The following is a 19,291-nucleotide window of genomic DNA, read 5'->3' on the forward strand; positions in this document are numbered from 1 at the left end:
TCCTGAAACTGTGAAGTTACCAAGAACTATTTCATCTGATGTTCCTGAATGGCAGAATACCGCTATGCACTGAAAACAAGAATCCAACACTGAATGTTCTTGAGGCCCTGCTTTTTGGAAAGACTTTTCATTAGCTTTACTGTTAGCTTTAGTTAGAAAACAATTCTGTACCTACAAAGCAGCTTAAGCAAGGAAAGAGATACATAGTCCTTCCTGAATTCAATTACAAAGCTAAAGCGCAATTTTGTTTTGAAGAAATAAAATTTGTAGGCAGCATGGCAATTTCTTCTAAAACCTGACTGTTATTCCACACTAGGCAAAAGGTAGCAATTCTGGGTGATCCAAGTCATGCATACAGCCAGAAGTAACAGCGGTGTCATACATTCCCTCTGTACCACTCATGAAAATAGTTGGTTTTATTTTATATAACATATTCAGACACATTTGAAATGACCTGGCAACATACAGCACTACCTGCTTTCACAGTGAACTGTAATTTATTTTCCTTCAGGAAAATTGAAGAAAAAGGGTCATACCACATACCTGATCTGATACCAAAGTAGTTACTCTTTTATCATAGAATAAAATACTATTTTTATCTTACAAAATCCTGAAGGTCTTTCGCATTCTGCTCAATCTTTTCTGTTTTGCTGCTGCTTTCTCCCACTATACTACACACATTCAGATGAGAACAGAGGGTCTTCAAAGGAGAGCAAGTAAGAATGACTTTTCACATCAATAAAGTATGTTTGGAAACAGTAAGGTACATAATCAACAGTAATGATACTGTGACACTTACAAGCATTTCTAATATTAGGCTTTTCTTCCTTTGCTCATGACTTGTGCTTGATTTGCTCCCTGAAAAGCATCTTTTTAACCTCTTCCTTCAGGGGTGAGTTCCACCCAGTGCAGCATCTAGTGGCACTGAGACTGATGCAAATGTTTGATTGTTTATACCATTAACATGGATGGTAACAAACACTAAGCCAACATATGGGTTATTTGCATCATCTGCTTTATTCAAAGAAACAATTGGGATAGACACTCACCTTTGGCTTGGCTCTTGGTTTCAGCTGCTCTAACTTCTTTGCTGCAGCCTCAATTGATGCTGCAGCCCCTAGTAGCTCTGTCTCTGCAATGACCGTTGGATCTTCTGGATCCACCCACTCTGTCCCTGAAATTAACAAAGACAATAACTTCAGTGCCACTGCGAGCTGCCATTCAAACAGGGTGATTTACAATCACACTTGAAGTGTCAAATACAGCATGTGTGTTGTAAAAAAAACCTCATTTTAGTAACATAATGGGATAAAATATTGTAATTTATGCCAGTGAGAGCAAAATAATAATAAAAAGTATTCAGCAGGCAAATCTGTTATGAAAGTAACTTAATTAACAACTGCATAATTAAAGCATCTTCAAAAAGGAACACTGTCCACACAGGAAACAAAACTAGCTCTCACTCAACTTTCAGTTATCTGGGCTCTTACTAAAACCTTGATCAAATTGTAAGGTACAGTGAGAAATCTAACATTGCTGAAGATGACAAGTTATAGACAACAGATAATCGTCCACAGGACGCTTTTCAGAGTCTCTTTTTTTGGCACTGGTTAGAGATGAAACTAGCACTGAATGAAGAAAGCATGGTTTTCAGCAGTGTGTTTCTAATGAGTTTTAGAAAAGGCCAATAGCAGTTTCTGTAACATATCCAAAGGTCAGGTTTTTTGTTGTTGAGTTTTTGGCATTACTCTTGACTCAAAGAAATGTTGTAGGTCCACGAAGTGAATACTTGGGTAGAGATCATCTCCAATTTATTAAGTTCATAGTGCATCCTTATTTTCAATTTCATAACATTATTCTCTGGGTGACAAGATTTAGAAACCATCCATGTTTTGAATTGAGGGAAGCAATGAAACAGACAAAAGAACAATCAGCTTCTGGGGAGAGACGGAAAGGAAAAAGGAAACTTCTGAGTTCATAAAAGGCAAAAGGAGAAAGTAGCATCACAGATGGAAACAGAAAAGGATGGGCAGCAGTGTACACCGACAAAGGAAGACTAAGTTAAAATTGAAAAATAAAGAAAACAATCTCTTTGCGCCTTGTTAAACTTAGTGAGACTTGATTAGGAAGTTTATGTAAACTTAATAAAATATCAACTAAAACAGTAATCATCATTAAGGACAAAGGGGTAGAAGGATACTGGCACTTTGCATCAAGAGTAGTATAACCCATTTCTGATTCATCAAACACCAAACAAAAGAACCTTGAATGCTTATGGATTCACACCAGCTATATAATGAGGCACTTTCTGCTATGGATGACCAAATCACAGGAGAATACAAAATGACTTGCTCCTATTTATGATGTGCTGGAAAAAAGCTGAAGTTCATGGTGTTCTAGTGAGGTACATCTCATACACACATATATATAAAAAACCAAAACATTACCAGAAACAATTTCTCAGCCTAATTGGTGTACAAGACAGAGGAATTCTTTATTAAACGCTAGCCTCATCCAAATAAGCAGGGAAAAAATAATGGCTTTTTTGTTAGAGGCAGCATACAGAAACACAATCAAATCCAAACTTTTAAAATGTAGGATTTCCTCTTCAAAAAAAAAGGCATTTTGCAAAGGTGAAAACATTCACAATCTAAATCAGTTAGGAGACAGAATTTTACCATGTATCAATAAAAGATAACTGTAAATGGTTAAAAAAATTTACTTTGCACGAAGAAACTTCTGAAGAAAAAAGTGCCGGCAGGCAGTAAGTAAAAAAGGAATTCAAAAAGGAGAAAGCGTAATTTAATTTTAATGTATATGAATTAAAATCCTGAAATTACTGGAAGTAAGTAAATGTCTCTGAAGATGAGGATAGCAACAAGATTTCTTAAAAAGCATTTAGGGAATACAAAATCTCTGATATTGGCTTGGCTTCTTAGTAAACGAAGAGAGAAATTTCAAAACATCCTAAAGACTGCAGAAAAGGCTAGAGTATTCAATTTATTTACTTGGAGAGGAACATTTGTTCCTTGCTACACATGTACAAAAAGCGAAGAGTTACTGCCATCTAAGTGTAAGCTTACTTACATGGAAGTGTCATGACTAAGATCATGATAATGGCGTTAGTAACTTGTACACAAGTGAATGCTGGGAGAGAAATTAAAGTTATTAAATTAGATGGTACCAAGATGCCTCAAACATAGTAAAATGGTCTTTGTTAGTTTTTGTTTAAAGTACAAAAATCATGGATCATTGTCTCTAAAACGTCTTAATGGCAGTAACCAGGCTACCCAACTCACCTTTCATTGCTTCTGCTGATTGGATGAGCTCTGTAACAGCACCAGCAACCCGCTTGGAGAAAGCTGACAACTGATGCTTTAGCTCTGGAGTTGGTTTTTGAAGGATCTAGAAAAAAGTACAATTGTCAATGAATCACTAGGAGCAAGGCTTATACTGCAATGGCTGGTGCATACTAGAAAAGAGGCAGGGCTGGCCATTTCTACAGGAACTACCAATGTTGTCTGGAAGTTCTCAATACTAAAACTAGGACAAAATCCTTCAAACCTGGGGCATGTGGGAGTACGTGGGAGGAATACACAGCTTGGGCACTCCATTCTCAGATATTACAGTCATTATATTTAGGCATCAAGCTTAGTCTTTCTAAACTGTGGGAGAAGAGACAATTTGCTAGTGTTATCAACTTGGCTGAACACTGTAATTTCCTTTCTTAGAAACACAGTTGTGTAAACTTGTGCTAGTTGCCTGTCCTGGAAAGAGTCAACGATTGTGCCTATCCTGGAAAAAGTCAGCAATGGTGAACACAATGGAAATGCCAACCTTGGCAAGACCCTTAAACTGATGGGAAAGAAAGAAACCTCTGAAATGAATTTGCATCAAGTACTACACTGTCCTTCTTCAAATGGAAGACAATCCATAGACAGTGAATTTGACTTCTAAAGATATCTGGCTTCCCCTAAACAGAAACAACATTTGCATTTTTAATTACCACATTGTAAGGAGAAAGAAGATTAAGTTCTGGAAATGAATTTATACTTAAAAACTGCTTCTGAGAATTACAGATATATGGAGAGATTTAGGAGAAAAACAAGATGTTGAGTCTCCAAAGTCACATTCAGTTGTGTGTTTTCTTAACATTTGCAACCGCCCCCCCCCAAAGCAGCTTGGAAAACTAGGCACACATTGAAAATACATTTGTACATTTGATGTTTTTGTAAGCCTGTTTCCCATTTTGCAGTGAAATGCCTAGCCCCTTACTCCGAGAGAATAAACTAAACCTAATTGTTTCCTTAATTTTGCCTGATGAAAGTTCTGACACGAGGAATTTGATCTCTTTGGAACTGCTGTGTCCACATATGGGTACACTGGTCTGCTTCCTCAGGATGATCCTTAGTCAACTAGTTTCCATAGTAAACAGAAGCACATGAATCCTCAATAGCTAAACAATCTGCAGTATTATCAAAATGAATGCCTCCTGTAACAACAAGGTTATAACTAGGATTTATTCATTGCATAATTCTTTAGAACAGCAGAAATTGAGCATCTCAAAGGTAATTTTTCACAAAGCAAATATGTCCAAAAATGCTTAAGTGCAGTCAGGCCCTACAGCAAGGAATAACATTTTCTGCTCCAGCAACTGTGACACTAGTGCCACCTATATGATTGCTGTGACAGTGTTGGAATTGAACAAGTGGATGCAAACGTTAAAACTGAAAGGTTTATAAACTACATTGTTCTAAAGGCAATTTACAACTCGCAACAGACCCTCATCCCCTGCAGACCCATGTACTGATATGACATGAGAATAACAATGAAAGCTTCAAAGTTCCACTCGACTCAGCACACATCAATACTGAGATGAAGGAAGCACTGGCATACACGTAGGAGAGCAGATCAGTCCTCAGCCTTCCCAAAAACACAGCTTACAAGTTGTTTTAGACTAATTTGTACATGCCCAGGAAAGCCATGGCACAGATGGAACCGAACTTGGAAAGGGATGCAAAGAATAACAAGGGATTCTATAGGTACATTGATCACGAAAGAAAGAACAAGGAGAATGTACCCCCTCTGATAAATGAGAAGGAAGAACTGGTAACAACAGACATGGAAAAGGCTGAAGTGCTCAAATTCTTGGCCTCAGTGGTATCCATCGGGGTCCAACTTGGGACCGGTGCTGTTTAACATCTTTAGCAATGACAGTGGGATCAAGTGCACCCTCAGAAAGCTTGCAGACGCCACTAAGCTGCAGTATCAGTGCAGCTGATACAACAGAAGGAAGGGATGCCATCCAAAGAGACCCGGGCAAAGCTTGAGAAGTGGGCCCACGTGAACCTAATTCTTCACTCAGAGGGAGGTGAAGCCCTGGCACAGGCTGCCCAGAGAAGCCCCATCCCTAGAGGTGTTCAAGGCCAGGTTGGACAGGGGGCCTGGGCAACCTGGTCTAGTGGGCGGCATCCCTGCCCATGGCAAGGATGGAAGTAGACAATTTTTAAAGACCCCTTCCAACCCAAGCTATTCTATGGCTCTATGAAATACAGCTGCTGAATACTACTCCTTGGCATCTCAGTGTTGAGACACCCACACAGTCAACTCTAGTCCAACTATCAAGGGCATTACTGAACTGATTAATAATTGTATTACAGAACACCACCTAGACTAATTACAGATTTCTAATCTGTGATGTCTCTTATGAGGTTAAAAATTAAATGCAATTGTAGACCTAGGGGTGCTGAAATACCAGAGTAACGCAGAGCAGGAAGCAAAAGAATTTCTGACTCTGAAACCATCTTGCTGTCATTTCCCTTAATCTGAGGAAAACAAACCTGAGGTAGGATGTGAATGGCAAGAATGTGTATGGCAAGAGAACAGCTCAGGTAAACACAGAACAAGCAAAGAAATCATTTGCATCACATCCAGACTGCATCTCTCAAATCCAAACAGAACTCAGGAGAAAGAGTCACAAGATCAAAAAGCTGTTAATCTCCTTGGTTCAGTGCTCCTCCAGAAGAGATCTTTTTTCATGTACTTTCCAGATCCTGTTTGTATTTATGGAACATATTATGGATGTATTACATACATGACTAGCTCTACACAGCCTTCTGCAAACAGTCAAGATGAAGTTATCATTCCACCCATCTTTTTTTCAATAAAGTCATTATCCTCTTCAATTTTGGTTGGAATCTGGGTCAGGGTGAGTTTTCTAAGACAGCAAGTATTCGGGGGTGGAGAATATTCTCAGGGCTTTAGGGTAAAAAAAGAAAAGAGGCTTAAGATAAGAAACGCCTGTTTGACTTATAGAACAGAACAGAATGTGGAAGGTAAGCAAAGAGGGAAGAATAAAATGAACAAAAATTGACAGGTTCTGGTGTATAGTTTGAAATCTGTTCTCGTGTACAGTTTGAAACAAGTACTGTGACTGAGTATAGGAGACCAAATCTAAAAAAATACCCAGCTTTCTTTTAAACAAAGGAAAACATTTACACATCTAATGTGAAAATTTTGCAAGGGATACAAAGATGGTGAAGGGCCTAGAGGGGAAGAGGTATGAGGAGCGGCTGAGGTCACTGGGCCTGTTCAGCCTGGAGAAGAGGAGGCTGAGGGGGGACCTCATCGCGGTCTCCAGCTTCCTCACGAGAGGGAGTGGAGGTGAAGACGCCGATCTATTCTCCTTAGTCACCAGTGACAGAACCCGCGGGAATGGTGTCGAGCTGAGGCAGGGGAGGTTTAGGCTAGACATCAAGAAGAGGTTCTTCACTGAAAGGGTTGTCGCACACTGGAACAGGCTCCCCAGGGAAGTAGTCACTGCACCAAGCCTGTCTGAATTTAAGAAGCGATTGGACTGTGCACTTAGTCACATGGTCTGAAACTTTGGGTAGACCTGTGTGGTGCCAGGAGCTGGATTCAATGATCCTTATGGGTCCCTTCCAACTCGGGATATTCTGATTCTATGATTCTATTGCTACCTAGCTCTAGGAATTACATTAAGAAACTCAAACTTTCTTCAACTACTTTCCTTACTAGTGGCAAGCATAAACATAACTGTGACTTTATGTCTATGTTCTGTATTCTTAAACAAACAAGTTGATGTAATTGATTAGACATGCTGTATTCTCATCAGTAAATGAGGCATAGACTTGCTAATCTGTAGTTGGTGGCTCCAAATTTCAGTTTCAGATACTTTAATATGTCCACTTAAAGCCACTTAAAAGAAATCTCTAGGAGTCTATGAATGTAGCTGCCGATTCAAATCATCTCCAGAAGCTTGAATATTTCAGAAATCTTTGTTCTAACACACATTATTGCTTCCTGCAGTTATAATAGCAGCAGAAGAGCAATATATTACTTGTTAATTATCCGTGGTCAAGAAAAGACACCTGAATATAGGATTCTGAGTACGGATTTCACAGGAGAATTTTATTCAGAGCTTTCAGGGTGTCATGAGTTGGAAAGCTCTTCGTGATATGGTGCTAACTTGGGGTTTGGGGATGACGTTAGTAGGTGCCTCGTCTTTTTCTGGAATCAGAACTGCAAAAGGCATGTCTAAGTGTTTTCATGAAGTTTTCACAACCTCTTTGGTGTGGGGAACAGGAGTGTGCCTAATACATCTAGAGCTTACAGTAGGTTTAAAAAAAATACTGAAATGCCTTATTTTAATTTATTTGCTGGGGACCATTTTTAGGTCAGCACCCTTACTACCTCCATATCTGCTCCAGAATGCTATCCAATTTAGGTACTTCCAGTCTTCCTTATGTCCTACAGTTTGAGCTGAAGTACTGAGTTTGCTCTAGCTTGTTTTTCCTGAGTAACAAAACTGTTCATAAAGTATGTCACTAACAGCCACTATTATAAAAAGTTCAGAGACGTAATTTCCATCGGAAGGGACCCAGCATGTGCATGGAGGCCCCTGCTTACCAGGAGAACGTGTTCCAGGAGTTCCAGATATCCCAGCGTACATTCTGTTCCAAAGCGCAGGGCTCTCTCTCGAACTTCTTCGCTCACCTCTTGGTGATACGATGCTTGCTGTGGAGGCAAAACAACATTAGTATCCCCCAACTGCTCCCAGTTGAGGAGGTCAACGCAAAGAGGACAGAGGAAGGAGAGGGGAAGAGATTTCTCACAACAGACAGAAGACATTAGAGCTTGAGAGCCAGCTATTTCTATTGTAAAATAGGTGAGCAAACTGGGCTTCAAAAGTAGCAGGGTTCCAGTTTTCAGAAAAGCATTAATACATTCCCTTTTATTAGCACATCTTCCTCTCTGGCTATCCTTCATCAGTCTTTCTCAGCATACTTCCTTAGGTATTGTCAGCAGTAGTACTACTTTCTACCAGTTAAAGCCAAATACAGAATCCCCTGAAGAACACTCTGAAAATAGAGGAATATTTATTATTTCTTTTAATGAAAAAGTATCACTTGGAAAACATCTTGGGGCTGGAATTGGCTCTTGGGTTGCACACAATGTTCTACAGTGCAAGGTTTATGCCACTGTGGCTCTTCCTGTTTACTAATATCAACAAAAATAAAAATTGTAAGAGTAGTTTTGCAACGCACAAATGGGCATATACATGTTTCAGGTCACAGAAGTGCTAAAACCCTATTTTGCAGTAAGCCTGGGCAGTCAGTCTTGAAGGAATCAATACAGAAATGGTCATCTGGTTTAGAAGCCAAAGCACAGGGCTGGACACAGAAAGCACTGTACCAGAGTTCAAGCACCAGCCTAGTGCTTTTCCTTTTCTCACTTTTCCTTCTCCCTTCCACAAAACAAAGACAAGGGTTTGTTCCTTGTAGAAAGCTTTGCAAACAACAGATGAAAAGTGCTCTAGAAGCACCAGGATGTTGTTATTCTACATGAGAGGGGAAAAAAGCAAACCAACCAACACCAAAAAACACTTAGCTGCTTTTTGTTATCTTAAGACATTGTAAGTAAAAACTTATTAATGGCTTGAGCTTGAAATAGGGATTTCATACAGCAATAGACAGCGTGAGAACCATCTCTTTAAATACAGACAAGCAGCAGCAGCAGCAGCTTTTGACTTCTTAAGGATTTCCACTAAGTATAATGTCTGACATAAGCCTGAATAATTCAATCATTTAATCCATAATAAAAAGTGAAAACTGCAGCCTATTCAAGCCTTGTATTTTCTAAAATAAATGTCTGTTTCATTGGGAACTTCTAAATTGAACATAAGTGCTGGTTGTAAACAAGTAAAACTTCATAAATAACTTAAAAAATAGCATTTTCTCTCACTGAACAGCCCCATTCACCCCTGCAGCCTCCTGCCTTCGATTAGGACTAGAGATTATTGCTATACGTGTATTTGGGGTGCTTCCCGCAACCCTCCACACCCAGAGCAAGTCCTGTTTTCGGCTGGGCCTGGAGCTGGTCTACGGGCTCCCTCTGCTGGTAAATTCAGGATCAGCACAGCACAGAAACCATCCAACCCTTCATCCTGCAATAAATAAATAATCTGAAGGGAAATGAGAATTGAGAAACAGGATAGGTTTTTCCCCACCTTCAGCATACTTCAAATAAGTTCTAGAGGTTCTGAAAATGCAGTACTGCTTATCTTCCTTTTTCAAATCGAGCAAAAGGCTTCCCCAGTGTTCCATATGAATATATTGCATAACACCATAAAATGCCTCTTGTGTACTTAAGTATTATTTTTACACATGCAATTAGAACAAACATCTGTAGGAGAGAAATATAAACTTCCTCTGTGCTTTGCACACATGACCAAGACTGATATATGAATACTTACGAAGTATTTCTGAGGTTTGATAAATCTTAAAACATTTACTTCACAGCAGACTAAAGTAGTGATAAACTCATTTTAAAAAGACATTTTTGTAATCTAGAAATATACAAACATAAATCTCACTACATCAGTTAGGACTTGTAACAGAAATTTTTACCTTCCCTGATGTGCAAACAAAGCCTGACAACGCTTCTCAAACAAACATGTTTCCAAAGAACCAAAATAGAGATTTCCTCACACCAAGGCTTCTTCTCTTTGCTATCAAACCTCATTTTCTCCCTGTGCTTTCAAAAGCATTGAGGCAGCACTACCTGACTCTCACTCTACAAATCCTAGCCCGTCAGCACTTGTGGGCATAAAATATACTAAAACAGTGTTAGAATCAAAAAAAAAAAAAAAAAAAATCACTGCTGTTTGAAGGAACCTTGAGAATTCATGTAGTCCAACCTCCTGCTTAAAGCAGGCTCAACATTGCTTTCAGACCAGACAGCTTAGGTCTTTGCCCAGTAGGGTCTTGAAAATCTCCAAAGATGGAAATTTCGTATTCTTCTCAGGTCCCTGTCCCAATGCTTAATCATCCCCAGAGTGAAACACATGGAACTTTTAATGTTTCCATCTTGGACTGTTGTGTTTTGTTCTTGTGCCATGCACCTTAAGTAAACGGCCTGACTCCATCTCTTCTCAGTAATTTCCCGTTAGATTTCAGAGGGCTGCCGCTGGGTCCTGCCAAAGCCATCTCTTCTCCAGGCTGAACGAGCCCCACTTCTTCAGCTTCTCCTCACAAGAACTGTGCTCCAGCCCCAACTGTCTGGGTGGCTTCTGATGAACTCGGTCCAGTGTAATCAATGCCTTTCTTGTCCTGGGGAGCCCAAAACCGTACTTCTAGATGCAGTCTAATGAGTGCTGAGGAAAGTGAATAATCCCCTCCTTCAATCTCCTGGCTAAGTAACAATCTAAGTGATTACTTACTTCAATTATTTACTATGCTTTTGACACACCTTTCGTACTTTTTTTTTCTTGTTGTTGTTTTTTTTTCCCCAAAAGCAACCATAAGAATATTGATATTCTGCACTGGTTACTTACTGCAGAGTCATTATTTTATACAAGACAAAAATTATTAACAAGCATAGGTATATATAAATATAGCTACTAAAAAGTCAAATCCCTTATACTATTTCGTTTAGGCAGCTGACAATGAAATACATCTTTAAATTAATTTAAATTACTGACACTGGTGAAATCTGTGCAATGTTTTACACAGTTCTATAACTCACATACATGCACATTTGTTGTAGCCCAAAGAACCTCAAATTTTGGTTACTTGTCAGTGGTTATTTTACAGATGAGCTATATCATGCTGAAAAAGGAAATAGTATTTTTCAAAAAGAACAAATTGCACATCACTGCACAGTTCCCACTCTAAAAGTTCAAGGGATATCACTTATCATGGAAATGCCATGTACAGTTCGTAAAAATTAATGGCATAAGGTATCTAAATCTCTGGGCAAAAATTTTAGAAACAGGATTTTCTAAATAAAGTCTGATATAAGCTGTTTATTTAAAAGCTTTGTTAAATGACATGACAATTTTGTCCCACATTTTAGGTTGTTCATCAAATAAGCACTCCTGTGGACTCATTCCTGTTTCCCAATAATCTCTCTTGATTTTATGAAAGCTAGAGAAGATAAAACTAGATTATTAGCCTTTACCTTAACTGTTCTAAACTATACTATAGCTAATTGGTTATTATTTTGAATTTTTCTTACTAAGTTAGGGAGCCTAATTCAAAGAATTCATAATTGGCTGAGAAGGCCTCCATGTCAGTGTATTATTATAGCTAAGTAAAATGATTTCCAGACATTTTCCTTCTGCACCTTGCTTGCTTTGTGAAACTAATTCCCTGAGAAGTCGTGAATGCTTTTCTAGCATTCCTTAGTACATTATTCAATTTGCAAAAAAAATCATCCTGTAGGCCACCAGCTACAAACTACGGAACCATTAAATTAACTGGGAGCAAAAATGAACATGAGAAGATGAATACTTTCAAAGCAAATGTTCAAAACTACATACCAAGCTTTGCACTGTGCATATAACATTTTTAGAAACAGATGACTTCCTGAGAATTTGTTGCTTGTTTGGAGAGAGATCCAAACAAAAATGTGTCTACACTAGCCAATTCCAAATGACAAAGGATGTTTAGTGCATTTCAGCATCTGAATTGATGCCTTTTGTCATAACATTGCACAATTACAAATTGTTCTACCCTCTCCTAGAAGTGTCAATTAACTGGATTCTGCCTAAGACATGATATGGAATAGTTCTCGTGTAATTAGCATGGTTGCTTACTTTTCCTGTGCAAATTATACCTGTTTCATTTTGTTATGCTTCTGAGATTAGCAAGTAGAGACGGTAGAATCAAAATGTGAAGTATGCAAAGTATTCAAGAACTGTCAGACACTAAAAACGCTCTAAGAAAATGAAGTCAAAATAAAAAGTTTAATTCAACAGTTTGTATAAATCCAGCTTTATGTTATATTAGACCTTCCACTTTGGTTTTTAAAATGATCATTAATCAAAAATTATTCCTCCAATTTGGTCAGTATTAAGCTAAAAGTAATCTGGGACAGACTTTGGCAGGAATGCAATGAAATAACGCAATTCACAAGTCACAGAGAACACCATTTTCCTGTCATCTTCCATGCATGTAAAGACATAATAAATACAATTTACAGACAAAGATCAACAGGAATGAGTTAGTTCATATGGTCTTTACAGTCCCAACATTTTTATTTATGCCTAGATCCTTTTTATCATCAGAAAAAAAGACAAATGATTCTTCAGTCACTTATACAACATACCCATGCCTGCCCCAAGTTTTGTACATCTGCTTTTAAAAGTTGTCTAGCTCAAGCAAGTTTAGAAAAGAAGGTATCACTATTTTCAGTGCAAATATCAAACACATTTTTGTAAAGCAAAAAAGAAGCTGATCAAACCAACACGTTTGCCTAAGGAGAAAAGAAAGGACTACTAAAACAGACCTAAATGACTACCTTAAACAGGGGATTCCTAGAAATACTGCAATCATATTTCTGACCATAGCATTATTCTTATACTCTACTGCTTGTGCAGATTTCTTGTCTTCCAGTTTAGTAAGATACTGAAAACATGAAAATTAGGTCAATTAAAACTTCATTTTCACAAAAATAAAGCAGTGAGCATTAGTGTTGGTTTGGTTTTTTGTTTATTTAACACAGAAAATTCTGATAGGGATGTTACTACATTACCTTAGAATTATCATAACCATTAACTTCCTCATCTGAAAAGTAAAACCTTAATAAAAAGAAAACTGAACAGGATCTATAACATTCAAGGGATTTAGAGAGAGAGGAAAAAAATCAGTCTTAGGCAAGGAAGTGAATCTTTACCTTACAAGCTGTTAGCATGTCAGCTACTGCTTTGCGGCTCAGATTTGCTGTAGCAATCACATCCTCCTGTCTGCATGAGTTCCCAGCTGCAACAGCTTTGGCTGTTGCCATGGTGATTCCTTTCGTCATCCGGATTGATTCTTCAGGTGATGATGTCTTTTCTGGAACCTCATTTGACTGAAACACCTGTAAGTGGAAGCAGAAGGAAAGCCTGACACCCTTCAAGTCAAACCAGAACAACTTAAACCACGAAAAAGAGACAACTGGAAGCAGCCTTCAAATAGCAGGAAATTAGAAACACATTCAGAGTACTTCAATATCATTTTCATTGGTCATCAGCCTGGTTCTGATAAGCCTGCTCACCTACAGACAGAGAGAAACAATAAGCTGAAGAAAGGATACAAGAAAAGCTTAACCCACTCATCTCAAAGGACAACTCATCTAAGTACCTAGATCACAGTTTTACAGACAGCTGTTTAGAGTGTTACAATATCAAAAGAATTAATATTCTTTCAGTTAGATGTATTTTTTCATCCTGACTGCTGCCTACGCTGCTCTACTCAAATAAAGAGATCCTTCCTTCGCAAAGGCTATGGGCTACCAAGTGATTGCTGCCGAAACCAGCACAGTGCAGGGTAGACTGAGAACATCACCAAAATATTCAAATGCCTCTTAAAAAAACGGAGGTGGAGAAGGGATAAAAAAAATGTAGAGCATTTTCTTTTTCTCTACACTTGGTGTCCCTTAAAAGCCTAAAGATATAATTTTCCATGGAGAATTGTCTGAAAACAGTTCAAACTATCTGACAGTACATACCACTTACGGATAGAGGAATACATTAACTGTCATAAGAGATAGATAAGAGCTGGGTAACTTTAGATTTAGCTCATATTTCCCGTTCTCAAGCTTTAATCTATTTGCTTGCCAATCTTTTTTTCTCTGCAGTAGCAATTCCAAGTGTACAATTAATCAAGTTTTCTCTAATACACACAGTGCAAGCAATGCTTTGGGAGTATTTCAATCTTACACATGCTAGTGGTTACAGAATCCAAATGTCTTGACAAACATTAGCCTGATTTACCCCATGCTCCTGGTTCATCAGTGTTTTAACTTTCCAGAAATGGAAGTGATGTTAAAAATCAAGCCTAATCAAGTATGCGAATAACATTCCTTGGTGTTGCTCAGCTTCAATCCATGGAGTTCCAGGTCAAATTTGAAACATTTTCCTGAGCACGTGTACCATTCTTGCTTCCTCTCTGTGCCCTCCCAGCACTCTGCTTTTCTTCCCACATCCTCCTAGAATTCCACTTTTCTCCCCATGAAAAAAAATGACATCACCACCACCACAGGCCTGTTCCTTACCAAGTCCCATCACTAAACTATGTCCCTTAGTGCCATGTCCACATGTTTCTTGAATATCTCCAACTTTCCAACCACTCTTCCCCAAGCTTATAGCGCTGCATGGGGTTGTTATGACCCAAGAGCGGCACCTGGTGTACGTCATATGATTGGACTTGTCCCATTGATCCCTCTGCAAAGCCTTCCTAACTTCAACCAGATTGACCGTTTCATCTAACTTGGTGCTGTCTGCAGACTTACTGAGGGCGCACTGAGCTCCCTCATCTGGATTATTGATAAATAATGTTAAACAAAACTGGCCCCAGTACTGAACCCTGGGGAACACCACTGCAGACCAGCCGCCAACTGGATTTAACTCTATTCACTAGGACTCTTTGAGTGCAGCCGTCCAACCCAGCAAACTAAAGACCTGTCCATGCAATGAGCAGCCAGTTTCTCCAGAATACTGTGGGAAACAGCAAACACTTCATTAAAATACTATGAAGTATTTTTCGAAGAAAATGCCTATATTTTTCAAAAATGGATTTTAACCAAAACGGGAACAAAACAGGCTTCTTCACAAACACACAAGTTTTGATTTATGTCACTGACCAGTCTACTAGTAAAAGAGTAACTGAAAAGTGCAGTTGTAGGTTGTACTATTGTATCTTAAAGAGGAAGAAAAAAAAAACCTGTCATGGTCTAACACCTAATTTGGGAGAAAATTCTATTCTATTGTTAATTCCTACTTAGACAAAATATTGGATATCAGGCTATTTAGCGCTTCTAATATCATGTCATAATAAAGGAAAAAGAAACAAGATTAAACTGTAACTGTAATACAGCTTTGATAGTAAAGAGACATTTTGAAAGCTAGGGTCAATAAAAAAGCAAAGAACATTTGACTCAAAATAATATCTGCAGTGAATGCTTTGTGTCTAAAGAACAAAGAACCAGTTGCTTCCAGATTTTTACATGACAGTAGCATCTCAAATCCTGCAGTGGGGACTTGTAACATCTGAAAGTACATAGGCTGAAGTGGTATGTAATTGTACTTTCAGAGATGATTTATAACAGATGGAGGGAGCCAAATTGCATCTAAGTCATTGCAGGGCAGTAAAGCATAGCTTGAGGAGTCCCTGGGCTTCCTGGCTTGATGTTAAGAGTTTATTTACAAAAGCTGCCATGTATGGCTATTCTATTCTTTACCGTGAGTTCCTGTTTGATATACTCAATTGTGGCCTCAAGAGCTCTTGTCCCTCGAGTAGCTTCATCTTCTACTGCTTTAACTGTCTTCAAAAGTGATGTGACATTTGTTACCATCACCTGAAAAAGAGAGAGGTAGAGAAAAGGATGCATGATTCCTTCTTCGCATTTTTCAGAGCATGGTATGAATCATCAAGGCAGATTGATCTAAGTAGTCTTATTATTTCTAATAGGGCCTAAAAAGCTTCACAAATTGTATTTGTTACAGGAACAAATATCAACTCTCCTGTTTGCCAGCTTATAAATGTTCCCTGTAAGTTGCAGAAGCGTAGCACAACTTACTGCAGAGTGATACTGCAGTTATTGTTCCCATTACAAACAGTTCTAATGCAGCGTAACCTGTCATTCTCTTTCCTATACCCCAATGTGTTGACATACAAACAATACCTAGTCACACTTGAAGTCTTGGGAATTAAGAGACAGAAAGGTCAGCTTGTTGACAGTTTAGGAATTACAACACAGATAGCTCTTCAGAGCAGAAAGAGCCAAGAAACCGCTTTTCTTGGCTAGACAGGTCATTTTTAAGTAGCGCCTCTACAGTATGCAGTTCTCATCTGCTCTGAAAGAAACAGAGGTGCAGGTCTTACAGGTAAGGAAGAGACATGAGTAAGAACTTGTAGACAAAATGCTATCATTACACTCCCATAATGTGAAAGCAGAAGTAATACTGCCTAAGTCTCCACATCTGGAAATATTTTGTAGACACAAAGTTGAAAGATCTTTCTGAGGCACTGTCATAATATATCGCAGATGCAAGGAAAATATAGCACAAAAACAGCATAGATGTGGTGGAATCTACATGACTTTTGAGCTTTGACACTTATGTACTACCTCCTGGAAACATCTAGGAGAAAAGGACTGGACATGCACAACATCTTACTGTGGAGTTCTTGGTGGTGTTGTTCCCCCTCCAGCCTGCAAGGTCTAAATAAGGAGTATAACATGCTTATCTTCAGCATTATTCAGATTCCAGGATGTAGGTAACACTTTTTTATAGGATACAATTTAGTCTATAACATTATTAGATGAGAACTTGCCCTCAGACATGCAAAAGATGCAAGTTTCTCTCTAGAAAGACTACAGTTCTTCCATCAAAAACCCAAAAGTTACCTGACAGCCTACAAAAACTGATAGCTTCAGGGAAACCCAATAGTATCTTACTATTTTCCTGTATCATCCCAGAATGCTAATGAAACAAAGAAAGAGATGAGATCTCAGTGAACCAGAAACTGCTGAAATCCAAGCTTCAGCTGCCTAGGAAGTGTGATTGTACCTAATACTTTCAGATAAAAAATAAGTTTTCACCTTGGCAGCCCCCTTCAGCTGGTACATGGATGGGTCATCTGCTGGTTTGCTGGCAGCTCCTTTGGTAGCACCAATGAGATCAGAAAGGGCCTTTGCAACATCCTTGATAGCATTAATCAGGACAACCTATAGGAATGAGCAATAGCCATGAGGCTCAGCCAAGAAATGTCAGCCTGGATGAACGCATGATTTTTAGAGAACTGCTAAACAAAGCCTAGTAGTGATAGGTAAAGACACAAATATACACAAATATAACCACCCTCTCTCTCTCTACCCCAATAAAACATATAACATTCTAGAAAAGGAAAAACTGTGTTTATAGCTACAGTATTTCATACAATCAGTCAGTTTGTAAAAATGATTATTTCTTGTGAAGAAACTGAAATGCTGATTGCAAGTAGGCTGTTGTTCCTCTGAACTTCTGTAAGAGGTTTACTTTTCCCTATGTTCTTGTTGATGTTCTTCAGATGACAGCAATTAAACAGACTGATTATACGGTTACAAACTACCACTACATACCAACTGTGAAATTCGCTACTAAAAAAGCTAGTGTACTTGCTTCAGCTAGATGTTAGAGGGAGACATTACTTTAGGGAAAAGAATGTTGAGTCTCCTTAAGTGGCCTTACAGAATTAAGTGCCATATGACTTAGCTGTCATTAAGGTCAGGAAAAGTCAAATCTAGAGATATTGCTTCCTAAAACCAAGCTCAAGTAGAGAACTCCCAGACAACATACAGACACTACAAGAAGTTATATACAGACACTAAAGCCTTATTAGATAATATAGGGTACTATTGAAATAACTTCTCCAAAGCCTTCTCCCTTGTGCTTTCCACTTACAGAAAATGTGCTAAGTATTTTTCCTAGGTTTCAGAGCATTTGTTCATCTTAAGAAAAAATATTAACACATGCAAGAAAAATAAAGCTCAGGGGAAAAAAAGGCACAGTCAGTTATCAATAACTGCATTTCTATAGCATTATATAACTGCAACTTCCTTCCAAAGCTGTGATTCTATAAATGCTAGTGGGCCCAGCATCTGAAATGCAACATGTAGATGCTGAGCTTAGTGACATGGTTTAATGGTGGGCTTGGCCGTGCTATGTTAAAGATAGTACCAGATAATCTTAGAGGTCTTTTCCAACCTAAATGATTCTATGATCTTTTACGCCTCTTTTTAGTTCATTGTAACTTTTATAGAAGTAAAGTCCTTGCCACTGTAAGACATCTGAAACTCTATCACTTCAGTTAAAGTCAGTTTTGCTTCCACAGAAAAATGCTGTGATGGTATTGTGTGCTAAAGCTATTAGAAATGCTCCATTTAGGACAAATGATGCACTTAAAATTTTCAACTGGCAATATAAAATTGCTCCCTCAAATACCTACTTTTGTACAATAGCTTTTATTCTAGATACTACATTCTCAGCTTTTACATAGAGAGTAAAACAATGATAAATCTTTTAAATTTGCAAATATGTTACTAGTTTAAGGAAATCCTCTGTTAAAAACAAGAAAATATTTCCAGCAGTGTGTTTTCCAGAGAGGAACATCTTGGAAGTTTACTCCATCACGGAAATCATGCAAAAGCAGAACACACATCCCTTTCAGAGCCCTAAGCAAACAAGCAGACTTTTTCAAACCAATTTGCCACCACAGGCACATCTGCAACAATTGTCAATCTCCATTTCACCAAGATCCCAAGAAACAACTGAAGAAATATTTGAGATAACCTACACTGAAAGCTTAAGTTACTGCATTAAATTAAAAAACTCAGATATAGCTATAGAACGCTGAGAATTTAGCCTATGCAAGTAACACAGTGCCTAGCTCAGCTGTAAGCTCAATAAATAGCTTTAAAGTGATGCAATGTATTTACAACAAAGTGGTAACTCGGGAGTCCCATCATAACATAGCAAAAACAATACTTTGCCAAAAGCATCCAAGCCGTAACACACTCGTGAAATAAAACCAGAAGTCTTATATAAAGGCTTGTCTATTTCCACTCGGTGTTCTAGACTCGTGATTGTATATTTAAAAATGAGCTATGTCTCACCCAGAAGAGCCCCAAGAGAGATAAATCCTACTGTCTTGCTTTAAAGCACAAGGCCTGTAAGGTCTTATCAAACAAAAAGGTCCTTTAGCCTCTTTTTCAATTTCTGTAAACCCCTTTGGTCTATTTCAGAGTA

At 38.3% G+C, this 19,291-nt stretch overlaps 1 protein-coding gene across 1 annotated transcript in view; it reads right to left on the bottom strand.

The window, feature by feature from the left end:
* TLN2 (talin 2) overlaps nucleotides 1-19,291 on the bottom strand; it is a 228,549-nt gene that overhangs the window by 68,360 nt on the left and 140,898 nt on the right. The window contains exons 49-54 of the mRNA XM_048081274.2: nucleotides 17,107-17,232; nucleotides 15,745-15,861; nucleotides 13,198-13,383; nucleotides 7,930-8,037; nucleotides 3,300-3,405; nucleotides 1,050-1,174 (exon numbers count right to left, since the gene is read on the bottom strand). Of these exons, the coding sequence (XP_047937231.2) occupies nucleotides 1,050-1,174; nucleotides 3,300-3,405; nucleotides 7,930-8,037; nucleotides 13,198-13,383; nucleotides 15,745-15,861; nucleotides 17,107-17,232 (768 nt within the window). The remainder of the gene's footprint in view (nucleotides 1-1,049; nucleotides 1,175-3,299; nucleotides 3,406-7,929; nucleotides 8,038-13,197; nucleotides 13,384-15,744; nucleotides 15,862-17,106; nucleotides 17,233-19,291) is intronic.

The sequence above is a fragment of the Anser cygnoides genome, chromosome 11, assembly GCF_040182565.1.
Source record: "Anser cygnoides isolate HZ-2024a breed goose chromosome 11, Taihu_goose_T2T_genome, whole genome shotgun sequence".
Lineage (NCBI taxonomy): Eukaryota > Metazoa > Chordata > Aves > Anseriformes > Anatidae > Anser > Anser cygnoides.